This window comes from Phanerochaete carnosa (assembly GCF_000300595.1).
Source record: "Phanerochaete carnosa HHB-10118-sp unplaced genomic scaffold PHACAscaffold_7, whole genome shotgun sequence".
In the NCBI taxonomy this organism is placed as follows: domain Eukaryota; kingdom Fungi; phylum Basidiomycota; class Agaricomycetes; order Polyporales; family Phanerochaetaceae; genus Phanerochaete; species Phanerochaete carnosa.
In genome coordinates, this window is record NW_006767634.1 from 2,219,922 (window position 1) to 2,239,082 (window position 19,161).

At 55.6% G+C, this 19,161-nt stretch overlaps 6 protein-coding genes across 6 annotated transcripts; 2 read left to right on the top strand and 4 right to left on the bottom strand.

The window, feature by feature from the left end:
• Positions 1-4,554: 4,554 nt before the first annotated feature.
• Positions 4,555-5,325, bottom strand: PHACADRAFT_99476 (uncharacterized protein; the record flags this gene model as incomplete). Its single annotated transcript, XM_007398245.1, has 3 exons — positions 4,555-4,936; positions 4,991-5,178; positions 5,245-5,325. Coding segments are annotated over 3 exons (651 nt in total), but the record flags the coding sequence as incomplete, so codon positions are not given.
• A 1,929-nt stretch (positions 5,326-7,254) lies between these two features.
• PHACADRAFT_260076 (uncharacterized protein) lies at positions 7,255-7,846 on the bottom strand. The gene is made up of 3 exons (XM_007398246.1): positions 7,677-7,846; positions 7,526-7,608; positions 7,255-7,464 (listed from the first exon to the last, which is right to left on the bottom strand). The coding sequence occupies exons 1-3, from the start codon at positions 7,836-7,838 to the stop codon at positions 7,410-7,412; spliced, it is 300 nt and encodes a 99-aa protein (XP_007398308.1). The 5' UTR covers positions 7,839-7,846; the 3' UTR covers positions 7,255-7,409.
• A 640-nt stretch (positions 7,847-8,486) lies between these two features.
• On the top strand, positions 8,487-9,728 carry PHACADRAFT_98884 (uncharacterized protein; the record flags this gene model as incomplete). The annotated part of the gene is made up of 5 exons (XM_007398247.1): positions 8,487-8,616; positions 8,670-8,899; positions 8,949-9,164; positions 9,216-9,577; positions 9,626-9,728. The coding sequence occupies 5 exons, from the start codon at positions 8,487-8,489 to the stop codon at positions 9,726-9,728; spliced, it is 1,041 nt and encodes a 346-aa protein (XP_007398309.1).
• Positions 9,729-10,437: 709 nt separating this feature from the next.
• PHACADRAFT_260080 (uncharacterized protein) lies at positions 10,438-11,760 on the bottom strand. Its single transcript, XM_007398248.1, has 5 exons — positions 11,596-11,760; positions 11,477-11,545; positions 11,220-11,418; positions 10,786-11,163; positions 10,438-10,729 (listed from the first exon to the last, which is right to left on the bottom strand). The coding sequence occupies exons 1-5, from the start codon at positions 11,680-11,682 to the stop codon at positions 10,500-10,502; spliced, it is 963 nt and encodes a 320-aa protein (XP_007398310.1). The 5' UTR covers positions 11,683-11,760; the 3' UTR covers positions 10,438-10,499.
• Positions 11,761-14,190: 2,430 nt separating this feature from the next.
• Positions 14,191-17,137, bottom strand: PHACADRAFT_260083 (uncharacterized protein). Its single transcript, XM_007398249.1, has 5 exons — positions 16,660-17,137; positions 16,454-16,603; positions 16,186-16,374; positions 14,900-16,129; positions 14,191-14,840 (listed from the first exon to the last, which is right to left on the bottom strand). The coding sequence occupies exons 1-5, from the start codon at positions 17,067-17,069 to the stop codon at positions 14,342-14,344; spliced, it is 2,478 nt and encodes an 825-aa protein (XP_007398311.1). The 5' UTR covers positions 17,070-17,137; the 3' UTR covers positions 14,191-14,341.
• A 385-nt stretch (positions 17,138-17,522) lies between these two features.
• Positions 17,523-17,913, top strand: PHACADRAFT_260085 (uncharacterized protein). Its single transcript, XM_007398250.1, has one exon. It carries the CDS (start codon positions 17,575-17,577, stop codon positions 17,818-17,820), a length of 246 nt encoding a protein of 81 aa, XP_007398312.1. The 5' UTR covers positions 17,523-17,574; the 3' UTR covers positions 17,821-17,913.
• The last annotated feature ends 1,248 nt before the right edge of the window (positions 17,914-19,161 follow it).

The following is a 19,161-nucleotide window of genomic DNA, read 5'->3' on the forward strand; positions in this document are numbered from 1 at the left end:
AAGCAAGGCGATAACCCAACCGCATCTAACAGATGCGTTGTGATTAATTGTACCGCGTTCCCCTGAGCTCCCACCGGTGCTCAGCGCACTGCGCCAAGTTTCCCTGCTTAGCCCCGCAGCTCTCACGCAGACGTCCAGGCTCGCCTGACGAAGGGTCATGCGGGCGCGCGAGCTAATTGTCGCTGTCCTGCTCAGGGATGCACTCGGCCGTACCTCGGAGGGCGTCGTACGATGCGCATCCACCGCTCTCGTTCTGTCCTAGCGGCTCCTCGAGGCCTCGCACCTTGTTCCCGCCCCGCTGGCCACCCCCGAAATTTTGATCGGCCCATGTACGCGCGCAGTCGCCAAAGCCGCGTCAGGCCGCCTCGAGCCCTCGAGGGCCGGCGCGTCTCCACAGCCCATCAATTGAACGTCACCACAGCGTCGGGTGCGCGGCTGCCAATACTGCTCTGCCTGCGCAATAGCCACCGTGCTGGCGCTCTCAGCTTCAAATCCCGCCCAATGAGACATGTTTTGTCGCAGTGCGACGGCATCATCACACGCGGAGGGGGTCTGCATGATCGCACACCGGTGTCAGAATGAAGGCACAATAATCTTGCCAAGCGAAGTACGGGGGAGCGTGTACAAGAGTAGCATCGGTGCGTGTACAACTAAGAAACAGGGGTGAACGCAGCAGAAAATCGCAAGAGCGATGGTATGGCACCCGGGTATATACGGTATAGTGGTGCGAAATCTACCACGGAAAGTGCGTCTGCGCGACAGCTGGGGATACGGAATGGAGGCAAGTAGTACAAAACTGCACGGAAGCAGCAACTTGAAGGCGACGAGCGCCGGGACGACGTGAAACAAAAGCGGCAGAATACGTAAAGACACAAGAGGGACGCAGGTCGAGCTCTGACCTGGACGATCGCAAGAATGTTTTGAGTGCCGCCAGCCGACAGAGGACGGTCCGAGGATATCGAAATTGGAGTGACGGAGAGACTCACGCGAGGCTCGGAATCGACTAATGGCCAGCATTTTTACCTGCTTTCTTAGCTTGAACTCTAAGCTTCTTCTTCTGACTTTTACTGAGGGTCTTGTCGACTTCAGGGCTCTCCGGTCTGCTGCTGGGAGGTTCGCTCTCGGTCGTTGCCTCAGTCTCTTCAGCGTCCTGCTGCATGCGCTTCGGTACACTGCTCGCGATCTTGGCCAGCGGCACATCGTCATCGTCAGGCGGCGCTCCTGCGTCAGAATCCGCGCCGCCACCTGTGTTCACGCGCAGCGAGGGTCTCGACGGCGTCTCGCGTCCTGAAGGCTTTTCTTCGTCTTGCTCCTTCTTCTCCTGCTGCGCCTTCTCCTGAGGTCCGTTCTTCTCTGTGTCGACCTTCTGGTCCACAGGCGTAGCAGATACTACTGGTGCGGGAGGCGTCGTTGGCGCATGCGTCGAAGTCGACTTGGGGGCTTCGGGCTTCGCAGCTGTCTGGTCCTGGGACCTCTGTGATGGCGATCTGGTAACTTCGAACGCCGGGGCGGGTTGCTGACGCGGGCTCGCGGGAGCTGAACTCCTGGATTCGGCGTGCTCGTCCTCAGAAACGGTGTCCTTAACCTTATTGATAAACCCACGCATCCGGTTGCCGAGTGCAGCAGCAGACCAAGGAGTCTTGGGAGTCGGAGGCTGTTCTACGGGAGGGCTGGTGACCGTTGGCGTCTTCTGTCCCCAGGCGGGCTTGGATTCGACTGAATGCACGCTTGCGGGCCGACTCGAAGCACGCGGCGTAGCAGGCTGTATCCGCCTTGTCTGCTGGCCCGTAGCGCCCGCCGGGGGTGCCCACGTTGACGCTTTGGGATCCATAGTCTTAGACGGTGTCGGAGGAGGTCCGCTCGCGGACGCATTCGCGGGATCCGGCTTCGCCTTCTGCGCGTCGTTTGGCTTTGGACTGGTGGTGACAAGTGTGGACGCCGCGCCTTGTTGTGCCTCTACACCTGCTCCTGTTTCTGCGCTCTCGGTTTGAGCGTCGGACTTTGCACTCTCGGCCTGCGGGGTAGCCGGTTGCTCAGTGGTCTTCGCCTTCTCGTCGACCGGAGGAGTGGAAGTAGTTGTCGTCGCCGGGGGCTCGTCGGCCTTGGACTCTGCCGACTTCTCCTTCTCCTTCGCCTCGTCTCCTGTCAGAGCGGGAACCTGCTGGCTCTCCGGTTCCTTCGGCTCCTTCGACGCTTCGGCCGCTGTCGGAGCTGGCTCGACCTTGGAAGCGCCATTCGTATCAGTAGCCTCCGCACCGACGGCGGGACCAGAAGCAGCGCCACTGGTCGTCGCTGCAGGGTCGACTAGGTTCGCCTCGTCCTTCTGCTCGGCGGGCGGCTCAGAAACCTTCACGTTCTCAGCTGCAGAGGCATCCGGGACCTCTGCGCCAGTCTCAGGCGCGGTGGGAGCTGGCATGACATCCTCTCGCTGCACGATGACGGCGTCCGCAGCCACAGGGTCTGCAGCCGCAGGGGGTGCGTCCGCGCCCGCGGCGTCCTCGTGCTCGACAATGACAGGTTCTGCGGAGACGTCTCGCTCTGCCGTGGTCTTAGCGGCGTCTCCATGCTCTGCTGCAGTGTTAACGGCGTCCTCGTGCTTGACAATGACAGGTTCTGCGGAGACGTCTCGCTCTGCCGTAGTCGTAGCGGCGTCTCCATGCTCTGCTGCAGTGTTGACGGCGTCTTCATGCTTGACGATGACAGGCTCGCTGGAGAGTTCTTGCTCCGCCGCAGTCTCGTAACCTTCGTTCGCCGCGGTCTCGTAACCGTCGTTCAAGCCCCAGGATTCGTCAACAGGAGAGTTTCCGCCTGAGGCCGCAGAGTCACTTCCAAGGTCGGTAGCGGAAGGAGCATGCTCCACAGAAGCAGCGGGCTCTGCAGGGGGTGGCAGGTTTTCGGTGATCTGTGACGTCGTGGGGGTAAGTGTGCCCTCCGCATTCGGTTCGCCTTCCGTTTGCGCTGGGTGCTTCGCTAGGTCTCCGTCTCCGACACCGGCAGTGGCTTTGGGCTCAGCCGGCTTCTCCGTCTCCTCGACCGTTTTCTTTTCAGCTTCTGGGTCTGCAGAGGTTGTCGGTTTAGGAGGGGTAGGCTCTGTTGATTGCTCCTTCGACTTCTCGGTGTCCACCGAGCTTGCAGACGCGTCCTCGGTCTTCTTTGACTCCACCGGCTTCTTCGCCCCACCGATGCCTGACGTAGCCGACGGGTCAACACCCGCCGCTTTCTCCGCCGCCGACTCGGGCACGCCCTCGGTCTTCGCGCTTTGATTGATAACAGTCGCGGGAGGAACCTGCGTCTTAGCTGTAGGGACGCTGGCGGCGGGGTTATTCGCAAGAAGCTGGGGAAGGACGCTTTCGACCGCTGCGGCAGCCGCGTCGGAAGCTGAGGGGGCCGGGGGAATCGAAATGGCCATCTCTGGACGTGCTGTCGACTGGGCGGCAGAGGCTTTCGCCTTGTTCTTCCCCGCTTTGCCCGGAGCTTTGTCGCCGGCGGCAGCTGCAGCCGATCCTTGCGCTAGAGAGACTGCTGTGTTGGCGGGGCGTGCAACGGGCGTCGAACTAAAGCTGTGCTCACCCTTGCCGCTCTTGTTCTTGTTCTGACTCTTACTCTCCTGCTTCTCCGGGCCAGACGTGTTCGTACTCGTAACAACATCGTGGATTTCATTGCCAACTACGCCAGCGTCGTCGGCGGAGTTCGTGACATCGGTATAATATCCGGACGACCCAGAGGTACCCGTCCTGCCTATCTCGCCCTCATCCTCATTTTCTCCCTTTGCCTCCTTTGCTGCCGCCGTTGGCCTTGTTTCCGCCAGCTTCTGAGCCGCCGAAGAGGCCTTGGAGCCTTGCACCGGCGCCGGCTGCGCCACCGGAGGCGGGGGTGCTTGGCCGCGAGTTGCTTTTGCCGTTGGTGTCGCCTGCGTCTTTGGACTTGTCGGCTCCTGCTGGTCCTTTGACTTCTTGCTTCCCGTCCTTTCCGTCTTGGTCGTCTTTGCCTGCGGCGCCGGAGTTGAGGTCCGTTCCGTTTTCTGAGACAATGGCCCTTGTCAGCAACCATGTAGTGAGAGGTAGTGTATGGTCTCACCACCAGGGACTGACCTGTTTTTGGCTTCTCGATCTCCAGTTTCGCAGAACCGTTGGTGCTCGTAGGAGGAGCACCGAATGGGTCTGCCGCGTTTGCCGAATCGGACGAGACAGCAGACTTGAGCGGAGTATTAGGTGCACCTGTCGCAAATGGGCCTTGCGAGAACGAAGTTTTGAGATAGGGAGGGAGATTCGGAGCCAGCTTAGAGTCTGAGGGCTTTGGGTTTGTTGTCGCGGAGGTGCTCAGAGGGACTGTTGTTGATGGTGTAGGCGGAACCGGGACTCGGGGTTGCTCTGCAGGCGTAAGTACAAGCGGCTGAATATTCGTGTTGATCGTGGGTGTAGGAGACTTCGCGCCGTCCCGCAGCGGCGGCGCCGTGATAATCCTTGACGGACTCATTGGCGTCGCTGTAAAGGCAGAAGGTCCTCGGCCTTCCGCAAGAGGGCCGAGTGAAGGCGAGGCAGGTGTACGATCTGGAAGGCTAAATACCTCCTTGATAATATCCACCATCGCATCCGGTTTGACCGTCGCGCTGACTGGCGTATGCCTACCTGCCTCCAACTTCCCTCGCGCGCACTCACGCGCTGTTGCGATGAGCAGCGCGGTCTCGAGTGTGAGCCGGCGACCGTCATCGAGCGTGAGCGGCTCCGCACGGTTGACGAGTGCGGTGTATGCCGGGATGAGCAGCCGCTTGTCGACGTCATACGCTTGGTAGAGCTCGATCTTTCGGATGGGGTCAAGCTCATACCTCTCAAGATAGCGACAGGACATCTGCTTGATCTCAGAGAAGCTCCATTGGTGCGAGAGCTTCAGGATCGATATCCACTCGTTCGCGTTCGCCTCGTAGACCGAGTATAGCCTGCTCGAGCATTAACACAACACGCGTCACTGGGTAGCTGCTATACCAACGTACGGGTTGTAGAACACCCATAGGAACCTCGAAAAGTCTTCTTCAAGGATATCATCGAGGGCGAACGGGTTGACATCTGACGAGCCCTTCGGTGCCTGACCGGGTGGTGGTGGCGCACCGAGCTTTTCGCGGAACCACAGGGACTCTCGTTCGAAGAAATATCGATGAACCCGGAAGATGTAGTTCTCAACCTGGAGGGTGAGCAGGCCGTCGTGATCAGTATCGTGTGGATCGCAAGCGATGGCTGATGAACTTACCAGGAAATGGACATCACCCCCATTCAGGTAATACTTTGGATGCCTCCGCACCTTCTCTGCCGCTGGAGACACAACGGCCATAGCCTCGGGACCTCCTAGGCTGAAGGAGTTGAACTGCGAGCCGCCGTTGTATTGTGAGCCGTAGCTATACGCCATGGTTGGGACGGCTTTTGGAGGGAGAGATGGGGGTGGGAGAACAGATCAGCTCGAACAAGCAGATAATATAGCGCCGCGCTTGAACTTCTTCGGGTTGTGAAAAATCTACACGTGTGATCCTCGTTGTCCGTGAGCAAAAGGCATCCACAATGGGACAGTCTCGGCCGTCTGAGATAGTACCGCTCAGTACACGCTGTCGGACACGTTGGCCATTGTTGTCTGTTGGAAAAGCGTCCGCCGCCGAGCGCCTCGTCGATGATCTTACGTCTTTAGTCGCTTGCTCCTGCGCACCGCCATCCAGACAATGCTGTTCGACGACCAAAACAAAATGTCAGCCAGCAGCGAGTCGTCCCGGGCGGGGCTGCAGACAATAAACTGCAGGAGACGATACACAAACAAACTATCAAAACCGCTCCTATTACAAATTGTACGCGCCACGGGACGTCTTGCTTGATACGGCTGGACGTGCGCAGAACCGCTGGAATGGTCAAAAGTCGAATGGGAAAGATATACACAGAAGTCGGCCGATACGCTCTTACGGACGATACAGGGCCGGAGTGCCCTGCATAATCCCTGTAGCCTGACTTGAGCTCGGACTCGGATCAGCCCTGCTTCTTGGGGCGAATCTGAGAGCTACGCCCGACGTCTAAGGCAAAGACTAAAAGGCACCTTCCGCATAAGGATGCCTGAGGTGAAAGACATCGTTCCGCCTGAGAGTTTGCGCCTCGAGACTGGATGTGGTGCATATTGTGTAGAATGACATACCAGTGCCTCTACGAACGGGCTTAGAATGTCGGATGGTGAAAACAAACGATGCACTGTCGCAGATGAGACAGCAACTGGCGGTGTGTTTCTCCGTGCATGACACCACTCGACGGTTCGAAGATCGGAGCTGCGGATGGTATTCCCGTCGCACTAAGCTACGGCCCTATACGAAGGTGGGGTGACCCTGATCACGACGAGCAGTAAGGATGGCTGATCTTCAAAACTTACGAAAAATCGCCCGAAGATCCTCTCCAAGGGTGCTGGTCTCTCGAAAGAGGGCCTGAACCCGTCTTGTCAGCGCGAAGTCCGCCTTGCGCGATCGCATCGCCTGCCGATACGTAGCAGATTCTTGCTGGCATTCAGCCTTTGCTGAAGTGTGGTTGATGCAGCCGCGGTCGTCATTGTTGCCGTCCAAGTGTCAAGCACTGAGGCTTGAGCTTGAGGCCTTGAGGCTTGAGGTTTCGGGAGGCAGGCGAGAGCGTGTTCGGCAAGTTCCGCGTTATCAGGCCTCACCACCATGTAAACGAGGCATCAAGAACACGAGCGAGGGCATAGTGGGCCTCTGCGTCCAGTACACCTCAGTATCCTTCTATATTGTGAAGAGAAGCTCATATGCGAGGAACGCTGAGGGTGGCACCGACGCGTTAGTGAATAGCGCGTTTCAAGCACTATCAGTGTGAAACTCCTATAGTTCTTCACTTGTGTTAGTCCGCGAATAGCAAGTAAATGAACCAACAGAATCCGTTCATATGGTGCAGACTGCGACATCACAGGTGATTGTCTCGCAAGCGACACGAATGAGCTGCTTATATCGATTTAGAGTCGGCTGCCCATAACTATCAGCTCTATATCAACAATTGAGACGTCGGGATTAGCAATATGTGGAGGATCGCCAGGATAACGCAACAAGGAATCGACGCAGAGTGCGCAAAGCGCGACCCGGACGAGATACCCAACCTACTGGATGCCAGCAGCAGTAGCAGCAGCACAAAACGTGCCGGAGACTCCCGCTGCTTGACGGAGTTATAGGTGTAATCTAGGTCATCACCTCGATAGGCTTGCGAAATCTAGCACTCGGATGCATGATGGCGTTTCTTGAGCTCTCCACCAGTTGGCTTGACCGGCGATGCAGAGATTGCCTATGATACAAGACGTTCGGCTATGATACACCAATGACAGCAAGTCTTGATATTCGGCTTCGACCACCTTCACTGATTCGAGTTCGCGTCTTGCCTCTCCCAGTCTCAGTCTTGCCCTTCCTGGGCAGCAAGCTTTGCTTTCTGGTCTGCGAGGCGAATCCTGTGCGCGTATCGCGTCAATACAGGCGCATGCATAGCATCGGCAACAACTTTACACTCACTGATTACGAGCAGTCAGCACGCGAATGGTCCGCTCCCTCTCGAGAGAGGTCATATTGGGCCAGTTCGCGATGCGGGACAGCGTCTGCGGTCGAGGCTCACTTCAGCACACACGGATTCAAGTGAAAGCCAGGCGTAAGCACGCGTGCTCACCCCGTCGCTGTTGACAACCAACGGTCCTAACGCGTCAAACTTCATCTGTGATCCGACTTCAAGCTTGGGGGTGGGCTCCTCGCCTGCTGGCGGAGGCGGCAGCGAGAGGGGCTCGTGAGTTTTCGGTTGCTGAGCTGCATCCGCGGTTCCTGTCGAGCTCATTGTTGGTGAAGCAGGGGGTTGTCCAGGCTATCTGACGCTGTGGAAGTGATACTCGTAGTTGTGGTGGACGAACAAAGTGTTCAGAGGCATGATACTGTATATTCGGAGTCCAGCTTGATCCTGCAGTGCTTGTCGAGAGGTTTCGAGAGCGGGGACGGAAGAGGAAGGTGTGTCTCAGGCTCAGTGCAGATTCGCACGCCTCGATATCGCGGAGCGCCTTTCTAGTGATCAGTGCATAACGACCTTGTACTGGGAAGTTAGGATGATTCCGCTTTCCACGACCACCAACGACCTCGGTTCGACGACGCAGAGGCCACAGCCATTGTCCCTCGAGCCGACGCATCAGCCGGCCATCTCCCAGAAAGAAGAGCAAACATGATGCGCAAAATGGCCGACAAGCTGGGTCACATCACTAGCCCGAGACCTGCGTCTGCCGGTGCGAACTCCCCCTCTTCCCCTTCCGCCCCCCACCCCGTGCATATGCTGCCACAAGTGCAGAGCCAACCTCTCCATTCGCCGTCAGCATCGCTTTCGTCCGCACAGTCGGCAGCGTTGTCCTCGACAGGACGAAGGCCATCGGCATCGACAGAGCGCACTTCTCTCAGCGAATGGAAGGGTAACGGCCAGAAGGAAGCGAAGACCGACCAGATGGATGTGGATGCGCAGCCAGAATCCGCCGTACCATTGCAAGTACGACGACCGACGGGGACGTATCGGCTCTCTGATTTCATCATCCAACGTACCTTGGGCACCGGTAGCTTTGGGCGTGTGCACCTTGGTATGTCTACCGAGCTATACTGCGTCGCCAAGACCTCATATCATCCCTTATAGTGCGAAGCAAGCATAACCTCCGCTTCTATGCTATCAAGATCCTCAGCAAGGAAAAGATCGTTCGTATGAAGCAGGTCTCTCACACTCAAAACGAGCAACGCATGCTCATGGCTGTCCAACACCCGTTCATTATCAATCTCTGGGGCTCATTCCAGGACTCTGCAAACTTGTACATGGTCATGGATTTCGTGCCAGGCGGAGAGCTGTTTACGCTTCTCAGACGGTCGAACGTGTGTCGCACTCTCAGACACGTCTCCCACCTGCTAACCCCCATCCCAGCGCTTCCCGGACCCCGTTGCGAAGTTCTACGCTGCTGAGGTCGCGCTTGCGTTGAACTACATGCACGGGCTCGATATCATCTATCGTGACCTCAAGCCTGAGAACATCCTGCTAAACTTCGATGGGCACATTAAAATTGCGGACTTCGGCTTCGCGAAGCACTGTAGCATGAATGCATGGACGCTTTGCGGCACCCCAGACTATCTCGCACCGGAGGTACGGTAGGTTTCAATTATGGCACCGTCCGCACACTCATCCCTTCCGTAGATCATTCGTAACGAGCGATATAACAAGTCTGTCGACTGGTATGCCCTGGGCGTCCTCATCTTTGAGATGCTCTCAGGGCTGCCACCCTTCCACGAGCCTGACGCGAGCCATGTCGTGCTCTATGAGAGGATCTGCCAGGGCCCCCTTGCGATCCGCTGGCCGCCGTTCGATAGGAACGCGACCGACCTTATCTTGAAGTTCCTCGAGCACGATCCGACGAAGCGCTACGGCAACCTCAAGCACGGCGCTGGCGACGTCTTCGCACACCCATGGTTCCGTGAGGTCGACTGGGAAAAATTAAAGAACAGGGAGATCACTGCGCCGTATCTCCCCAAGATTGCGAGCGCGGGTGACGCGTCTGCGTGGGTCGTTTCCCATGGTCTCGTGGGCAGATAACTGATGTTGCACAGGTTCGAAAGGTATCCCGAAGACAACGTTGCGGCAACTTACGGCCAGCCAGTCAAGGACGAGTATGGAGTGATGTTCCCCGAATTCGAATATACCAGCCATTGATAGATACCTCTCACGTCCCAACATGCCATGCACATCATGACCCCCTCCATGGACGCTCAATCATCCCCAACTCTATCTATCTGGATGCATTGGATTTTCCCGGTCTTGTGAAGAAGCCCACGACATTGTTCATGTCATTGTTTTGTACTTGCCATCACTATTTGTTGTACGCCTGCCTGTTGTTATAGTGTTTGTGCTGTTACCTGTGTACTTATTCTGTGTTGGAAAAACATCTACAGATGGTTGGAGTCAAATATTCTCTATCATAGAGTGCATGCGCAAGCTTCTTCGATCCTTGTGGCCTCATTGAACTCTCGGTGTGGCGCACCAATTGTCGGCTTGCCTAGGACGAGTGCCCTGAAGCTGTCAACGCCGATACGTTGCGGGACGCTGAATGCCAGGCCTTTTACACGTTCGTGTCCGTGACACATGGGCGCATGGGCCGCACCTGCTCATGTGCGCTCTCCGTGGTCAGCGCAAAAAGTTCCACAAATCGTTCCGCTGTAACCCCGCTCCAGGACTCCAGCGGCATCGATATTGATACTGAGCGCTGAGCCCTCATCCTTTTCGCCGCGCTTCAATCAACGGCAAGACGTACACTGCTCTGTCTGAGGTCGTGCGCGACAGCGCTCGTTAGCTTGTTAGCGTTGACCTATGGCCAGAGTGATCAACATCGTTGCACGTCTATTTCGCACAAGTACTCCAAATTCCACAGTACGAAGTCCATTAATGCAAATAACACTATACAGGACGAATATAATACAATCTACATTACTCGCTGTACAGGTCGTCCTGGTCCGACCCATGCAAAGTCTCGATAACCTTGCGCACGCGCTCATACACAGCGAAGACGATGGCCTGCCCGGGTGCGACACGGAGCACGCGGGGCGTGATGCCCTTGTAGAACGATTTGACACCCTCTTGCCGCCACATGTCTTGCGCGATGGCCAGGATGCGCTGGAAGGCCGATTTGCCCGGCTCCGCGGTGGCCTTTTGCAAACCTGCATCGCGGGTCAGCCTTCGAAATGATCGCGGGAGAGAAGGAAGAGAAACGTGCGTGTTTTTATGGTGTCTATTGGCGCGTTCGAGAAGGGACCCATGGCGCCCGAGATGAGGCCAATGATCATGTGCTGGTAGCTCGGCAACTCTTGCAGCTCCGGCTGCCAGTTGTGCGCAACCTTCTTGAGCTCCTGGTACGCGGTGAAGTTTGCACCCTGGTTCGTCGCCTGCCGGAGCGCGGTGAGCGACACGCCACGGTAGAGCGTTGCAACGCCTTCTTCGCGAACGATCGTGTACACGGCGTGGCCAGCGTTCCGGTAGCGCGGCGTCTCGAGCGGGTCGGCAAGAGAGTGCTGCTGTGCTTGCAGACGTATTTTGACGACTTCCATTGGGGTGACGACGACGACCGCCTCACTCGTGCCGGCACCGAGACCCGCTGTATGCACGCAATTTCAGTATGGCAGCTCACGAGACATCATCGGGCCGACGCACCTATGAAGACGTTACCGACGCTGGTCTTGCCTGTTTCCTTATCCGCAAGCCATCCCTTGTACGTTTCGAATGATGCAAAACGGACGGCCATTTTTGGCACGATTCCAGAGAGCACGGCACCAAGACCCTTGTAAAGCGCAAGCGGGGTCTCGCGCCGTGCGATCATGACACCGGTGGCGATAAAACCGCGTGGTTTTGTCTACAGGGGTGGGTTTAGTCTTCAGATATCTGCGCAAGGGGTCCAAAGACTAGCATACTCCAGGAGCTCGACCTGACCGCGAGAGCTGCATTCGAACTTTGATAGTATCCAGCGGCTGGCAGCAGAGCTGAGAGACGTGAGCCTGTGTGACTACTGCCGAGATGTCGAGAGACCTACCGCTTCCATAGCTCCCGCGATGCCTCCCGCTGTCAGCTGTGTCGCGAAACCGACGGGCTTCTTGCCATTTCGAGCATTACGAGACATGGCTCGGTGCTATGATTGTAGGCTAGTAGGATCCAGAGGTGAAATCTGATAGGGGAACAGCGGCACAGGTATCGTCGCAGGCGTGGGGGTATGTGCGAGGTCGAAAGAAGAACAGATATGCATGCCTGTGTGCCTTTTGAGCCTGGTAGCGAGTCATGATGCATGACGATCGGTCCTAAGGACGAAGCCAAGGAGGCAGTTGCGGACTTAGGCATGTGAATACAAGCGACTACCCCGCACTGGAGAGGGGCCCCCGGGTGGCTTGCAATGCGAGAACGCTTCGGCCGTGGGCGCCACCCCGCGTAGCCGATGGTTCCGCGTCCTGGACCAGGCTCCGCTGCATCCGCTCTGGTTCCGCCTGGAGGGCTGTTGTCTGTGATGCTGCATGAGCACAAGCATGCAGGGAGGTCAGCCCAAGCTTGTGATGGCTGCAGTCGGTTTTATAGCAGGTCCAGAGCGCATATATGCCCCTGAGCGCGTCTGAAACACGGGTTTTGTCGGCTTTACAGCGCCAGGGCGGGGGTGGGACATGGAAGTCCGAGGCAAGCTCGCAGGCGCCTGATGGCGAATCGCTGTGCTCAACGCGCTCACTCCCTCCGAGTCTGAAGCCTTCGTTCAGCTTCGTCGGCGACCATCACCCGGGGCTAGACAGTCATTTGTCCTTCTGCAACGAACGTTGAGTGCAACAACTATTGCGTCTGTATTACGCTCGAGCTCGCGTACACACAAGTGCACCTTCTAGCCTGCTCGAAAGGCGTCCATGACACACCTGACTCCGTCGCATGACCGGACCACATCATAGACGCATTTACCTCTGCCTGACGGGGTCCCGCCTGTATATATGCGCTCGCTATGTTCGCCGGAGCCTGCTGGAGCATCCCTCGGCTCGCTTCCATGTCCGATTTTATTTATCAACCTCGAATTCAACCATCATATGATATCATGGCGGCATGTCCTCGACGACGAATCGCCGTGTCTCCATCAGCGTTCTCGACAGCACACACTGGGACTTGTCTCCGGACGGTGAACGTTAAACGTTGATATACGTTGCTATCTGATACCCAGGAATTTTGGCTATGTTTCTGACAGAGAAGGGCGTTCTCAACGTTCTAAACAGCTCGAATTACTTCAACCTCTCCTGATGCTCCAGAACTGGAATTCCGATATCTATATACTAGTGAGCGTCCCAGTCTTCTGCCATACCGATCCCGACAGCTCGTTATTGCGAGTCGTCGCAGTCGACTTTCTCTTGGTCCTAACATGGATAAGGGCACTCCACGAGGCAAGGCGACTCCGCACGACGTTCTCGCGTATCGGGTTTGCGTTTCGTTGCGTGTGCAGCCAAGGATATCCACGTAACGCTTCACCATCAACGTCGCGTCAGACCTCGAAAACATTCTCCATTTTTCGTCAGTTGAGCGCTCTGGCAGGAGCCCTAGGGAGCATCTCAAGCATGGCCTGGGGGGCGGGGTTTGGTTCGTACATTCTGTGGAGGATGACCGAGGTGGTGAGTTCTCAGCTGTGTCTCACACTCTACTCTGCTGACTTGCGAATTATCTTGCTATGGTAAGGAGTATCCGTGGGACTAGATCGAAGATAAATCATCTACGTCTAAAGGACATCGACTGTATACCCGTCAACTAGACGTTTTCCTGCATCTTCTTCGACATTGGAAAAGTCCAGCTATCATACTCGTCCCGTTCTCGCATCGCACTTAGTTCTCTGAAAGCTAGCAAATCGGCTCATTGACGACTCTGTTTCGTCTATGGCGCCATGGTTTATCGCGAAATCCAAGTAGAACACAGCCTCCGCGGATGCTTTAACAGTGTCTTGACCCCTCGCCTTCACATTCAACTACTAGTCTCTATGCTCTCATCCGCATCCTGAACGTGCTTATCGTGCGTCTCGCCAACGTTCTCGTCAGCAAGTCGGTCCCAGCTATGCTGTGTACATGCGAATGGTTTCGCAAGTGGCTGCTTCGTGCTTCATTCGTCTAACTGAATGCGCAATGTAGGCAGGTGTGTCGTAGTTAATATTGCAAAAGACGCCATAACTGTGATGTTGTGCTAGAGCTATGCCCCTACCGTTCGTCGCGATTCTCTTACGAGTTTTACACTTTTTGCCACCGCCGGGGATCGTCAGTAAGTAGCATGACATTCCGTAGATAATGCTCGCCGCTCACACGATGTACACTGACTGCTTTCTCAATTTTGTGGATGTCTACCGTTCGGAACCCTAACAAGGCGGTAATCGTCGTTATATATAACTCTAGGCGACCTCGCTATACTAATTAATTATCTCTTGCAGCCACAGGTCCCTGCCAGCCGCCTTATGATAAACTTACGCCGTGTCCAATGCTACCGCTGGAGAATGTTGCAGAGCCGTTGAAACATAGGTAGCCAGATGGCCTAGGCGAAAGGAGCAGTGGGAAGTCTGAAGTTACAGGTACGCGGTAGAGTGTCTGAGTGCTTCGCTATCCAAAATAGTGAAAATAGGAAGTCCATCTAGATTTATCCAATACATTATGCGACACCCAGCCCTAGTGGCAAATTAATTGCTACACTCGCGCCGTGCGCAGTCCATAGTACAAGCTGAGCTATTGTCCGTGCAAGTTATAAATTACATATGAACCCAGTAGTCCGTCGAAGGTGCCTGGCGCTCAGCCCAGGACACACCACAGCGCCTGACATGTTCGCGTCCTCCACTCCCTTTGTTCCGTGTCGAGCGGCGAGGGACTCCGGCCCTCGGCGCTGATATCCGAATCGAAACGACCTCCCTCGATGTCGCACAACAGCCGCTTTAGAAGCTCCTTCGTGTTGTCGTCCCTCTGCAGTGCAATGCCGATGTGTCCGTTGCGACGGATGGCGCCGGCGAGCAGCATGAGGAAACGGTCAGCGGGGTGCGGCATGAACAGCGGCGGGGGGTCGGACGCCATGTTATGCGACCGCATTGTCGGCATGAGAACCCGGGACACGCGCCGTGGCGCTTTGACGCGGCTGGAGAGCAGGCTGAGCATGAACTCGCCGATGGCTTTTCGGAAGTTGTCTTGATTGTAGGAGTCGCACGCACCGAGAATCTCGAGTGCGATCGACCACTCGGTGGACGCTGTGGAGCATGTGAGAATGGAAGAGAGCGCCTTGCATCCGAGCTCGGCGGGGCTACGAGGGCAGTGCCGTCAGCTGAACACCGAGACCAGCAAGGGCAATGAAGCACGTACACATCCTCGAAGACCCACACCAGGCTCTCCGGATCCATCTCGAGTACATTCGCTTTCAGCGTTGGAGGCTTCCTATCCATATCGCATGTAAGGTATGCGATTAGAGGTCTAATATGCTGGAGAGAGAGCGCATAGAGGCCATAAATATCCGTCTCCGCTTGTTTCTCCTTGGACAATGGTACCACCGCGCGAAGATTCTTCAAGTGTAGCTCCGTAAAATGGATGTGGAAGTACAGTGTTGCGGCTGCGGCATCCCAGAACCACGCCTCTACTTTGCGCCTGGCGGTCACACTCTCCGCGAGCATCTTCATCGGCTCTGGGTCGCCTTCTCTCAGTGCCCGATGTGCGGCCTTCGCCAAGTTAGCAAGGACGAGACATGTCGCCAACCGTAACGCGTAAGATCGCTTCTCCTTTTGCACCCATCGCCCTGGACCAGGGCCTGTGCCATGCCAGATACCCCACGGGTAGTCCCATGGCAAGAGGAAGGAGCGCATCCATAGGATGCGGAGACTTTCCAGGAAGGGTCGGGTTCCTTCGACGTTCGAGTTATCAAGAAGTGAAGCAGAAGCTCGCGGAGAATTTTCGACCAGCTCCGCTACGAAGAGCAATATGGGGAGTGTCGGATGTACAAGACTGCCCAGGGCAAATCCAGGATGTTCTTGGAATAGTTCGTACATGCCTTCCATGTGGAAGCAGGTAGGAGCAGGATCGAAGTCGCCGTCTTGATCGGACGTCGGCAGGGGTTTGGACGCATCCGCGATACAAGCCAGAGTCTTCCGGACATGTGCTGTTGCGCATTTAACGTATTCCTGAGCTGGGGCCCCCTCAAGGCTGATGGCGGGAGCTGTGCCGCATGTCAGGAGATGGACGAAGCTCCTTGCTTCCCTAGGTAGAGAAGGATCAAGACGCTTCTCGAACTGGCACAGCATGTACGCGATGTTGTCGAGCACATAGCTGAACTTGATCTGGGGAGCGGAACACGTTGTCGTCGGCGGGGTCCTCGACATCAGCGGCGGTGTAATAGCGTACTTGAACCAAACGAGATGGATGTAGTGGTCAAATGCTTCGCGGACGGCGACTGGTCTCCTACTCGTGACTTCGAGGAGAAGTGTGAAGAAGCCCTCGTTCAGCGCGAGGTAGTCATCGTAGGTCTCAGAAGAGAAAGACGCGGAGCGAGCGAGACTGAAAATGGATGCGGGATCCAAGGTATTCAGCGCCCTGTGCTTCTTCCTAACGAGGCAACGAACTCAGATGCTGTGCGGTATCACGGTGATAAACAGACGTACCACCCACTGAGGCGAGCTAGAGCGAGATGTCGCAGTAGCGTCCCAATGTCTTCATCCATGCATTCTGGCGCAGACATCGCTTCAGCGACGAGGTGAACGTGCCGTCCAAGTAGCTCGTCTGTGAGTGTATCCCACACACGCCAGCCGAGCGTCTCGTTGTAAGTGTTCGCGGGCGCCCGGAGAACAGTGCTGTGAATCAGGACAAGCGACCATGTGACGGAAAGACAGCGTCAGGCCACGAAATCACGATGCTGACGGATGAACTGACCACAGTAGAAGAAGCAGATCCTTGTACGTGTCAACGGGTGCAGCTTTGTTATGCGACTTCGCGGCTTGGAGGGTGTTTTGTATGCTCCGAATCTTGTCTCGTACGAGTGACTGTTTGGGTCCGACATCGGAGAGAAAGTTGCGTGAAGTGCTAGTTATACCGCATCTCAGCCTAGAATAGCAAAGCAAGATTTTAGATCGACGTACCTGGCAAGCTTTCCCTTTTGCGATACTCGTCGTTGGATCACAGCAGCATTAGCAAGGACAACGCCCCGCACTTGCATCTCGGCATTACAGAGCGCAAGCATACGCTGCGCAAGCGAGTTGACGGATCTCATTGCGCGTGATGGCAATGAGCCAAGGCCTCCTATAACACGAAAGAGAATAGGTCGTGGCGTTCTAGACGACTCCCCGGAGAATGCTGCATAGCGAGCGAGAGCATCCGCTTTCACAAGGGCTAGCGAATCCGCGTCCGAATCGTTCTTGAACTTGAGCGATTTGTTGTCGTGGGAAACGAGCGTCTCGTTGTCGTCTGCCAATTCTTGATAGTCCTTGTCTCCATGATCGACGATAGTCTCTGCCAAAGTGTCAGTGTCGGCGTGACCAGAGGATGACATGTTGGCCCGCGAGAAGGAAGATCGTTGACAACTGCGGTGGGCCTAGCTCTGAGAAAGGGAAGTGCTCGAGAAGGAGTTCGAAGTAGGAAGGAAAAGATGAACGGTAGGCAGAATTCGGATGAACTCCTTATAAGTGTGTGTAACGCACGTCAATGAATGATGGTGATATAGACACACCGCCACACGGTTCGGCGGCTACTAAGGCCGGAAGCACGTCCCCGGATACGCACTTCTGCCCGCACCTGTGCAAAGCGCAGGGCTCGACGGTGTATCTGAATCGGTAATATAATACCACCCATATCTGGAGCGGTGCGGCCTGCCCGCGCTTGACAATGAAACGGACACCCACGCATCTACTTCCGTTGAAGAGGCATCATGATTGGTCGCTTGATCAATCAATCTGGTAAGAAAGCTGACGCACAGATAACTCCTCGCCGGGACCTTTGAGACCAACAAGGCTCGTGGTGGAAGTCCGGAAGTTGACTTACCAGAACATTTGGCCACTATGGAATTATTATTCAGAGCGGTTCTGCGCCTAATTATAACTCCTCTTGGATGCTCCGTCAATCGCTGCGTCGCCGCTACTTTAAAGCGAAAGCTGACCCGTGCGACGCGGAGCATACGCAGTAAAGCGCAGACCAGGGCTAAAAGTTGCAATGGCTTTAACAGGGTTACTTGGTCATATTTACACGGCGGGTTTACCTGCCCGTCATCTTGTAAAAGAAACAGTCCGGTGACACTAGGAAGTTGATGGCACTAACCGACGGGAAGGCAGTGAAGATGTTCGTCAAACTCCGATGTTGCGACGCCGCGGCGGGGCCGAGCTTTATAAGAGAAAGCAAATACACGATTCAAAACGGTCCCAGCGCCGAGGGCTGGCTAGGGCAGTACCATGAGCTTGAGATCTGAGTGCAGCGTTTCGGTTCAATTCGCTGTAGAAGTCGACGTGTGGAGGCAACGAGGAAAGCAGAAAAATTGACTAGCAGGCAGCGCATCAATTTGATTTTGAATTATTCGGTGCGACCCCCAGAATGGAAATTACAGTATCTGACGGGCCGGCTCCGTCGGGGGTTCGAGCATGATGTTCGGCAGGGTGTTAAACCTACATTCATTGCGTAGACTTGGCCGCGCCGACCCCTTTGTCTCTGCCATGACTATCTTGAATGATTATTCATCTGAAAGCCCGAGTGGAGTGGTTAGTGAGTAAAATATAATCTTGGGCCTGTTACCAACTCTCGCTGCCGTAAATCAATATCAAGAAACCATGTAGTAAAGATAAGTTGTAAGTTCACGTTCATCAGCCATCCGATGGAGCAAGGATATTTGGGCAACTATCATCTGGCATCGACCCTCACGTTAGCAACCCGATGCAACACACATCTAGGACCACAGACAGCTCTCAAACCAATCAACGATAACTTTCTCTTCGGGACGGTCTCAGCCCGTGTTTCACAGACTGTAAGGCTAAGCGGCTGTCAAGCCCGGGTCGAAGATATTGTGCCGAAAAGTTTTAGATCAAAATGATGAAAATACCATTTGTGAAAGTGGCCTGCGTCCTTGACATCGCGGAGGTTCATTGTGAGATCAGGCCGTCAGAAGCTGGTCCACGCGTCTGTAGGCTGAAATCATGGTGCGGCAACGGGGTTGGCAGCCGAAGCTTGGCTATAACACTGACAGCACCAAGAGCCAGGAGTCTCAGGATTAAGATGATGACGGCAGCAAAATGCATGGTATAAAACGAATTCAGTGGTAGCTGGAGCTGAGATACACCGATAGAGGCGATCAGTTCACCGTGACATATGCGGGAGGAGATTTCAACACATCTCTTTGTCAGACTGCGAAACTGGCAGCCTTGTAAATCAGGCTTCCCAACAACACATGGATAGGACCCACTGCCGAGCGCTGACACGGAGAAGCACCGTTCCGGACAGTACAGAGCATGCCTGCGCGGCGCCATCCCAGAGAAAAGTGGACGCGTGCCGTCAGGGTGGTCCGTATGCTCTGACGTTGATATATCCTCCTGAGACAGAGAACTGATGACACAGCCTTATAGATAACAGGTGTCGTCGCCTCAGGCCACTGTTTACAGTCG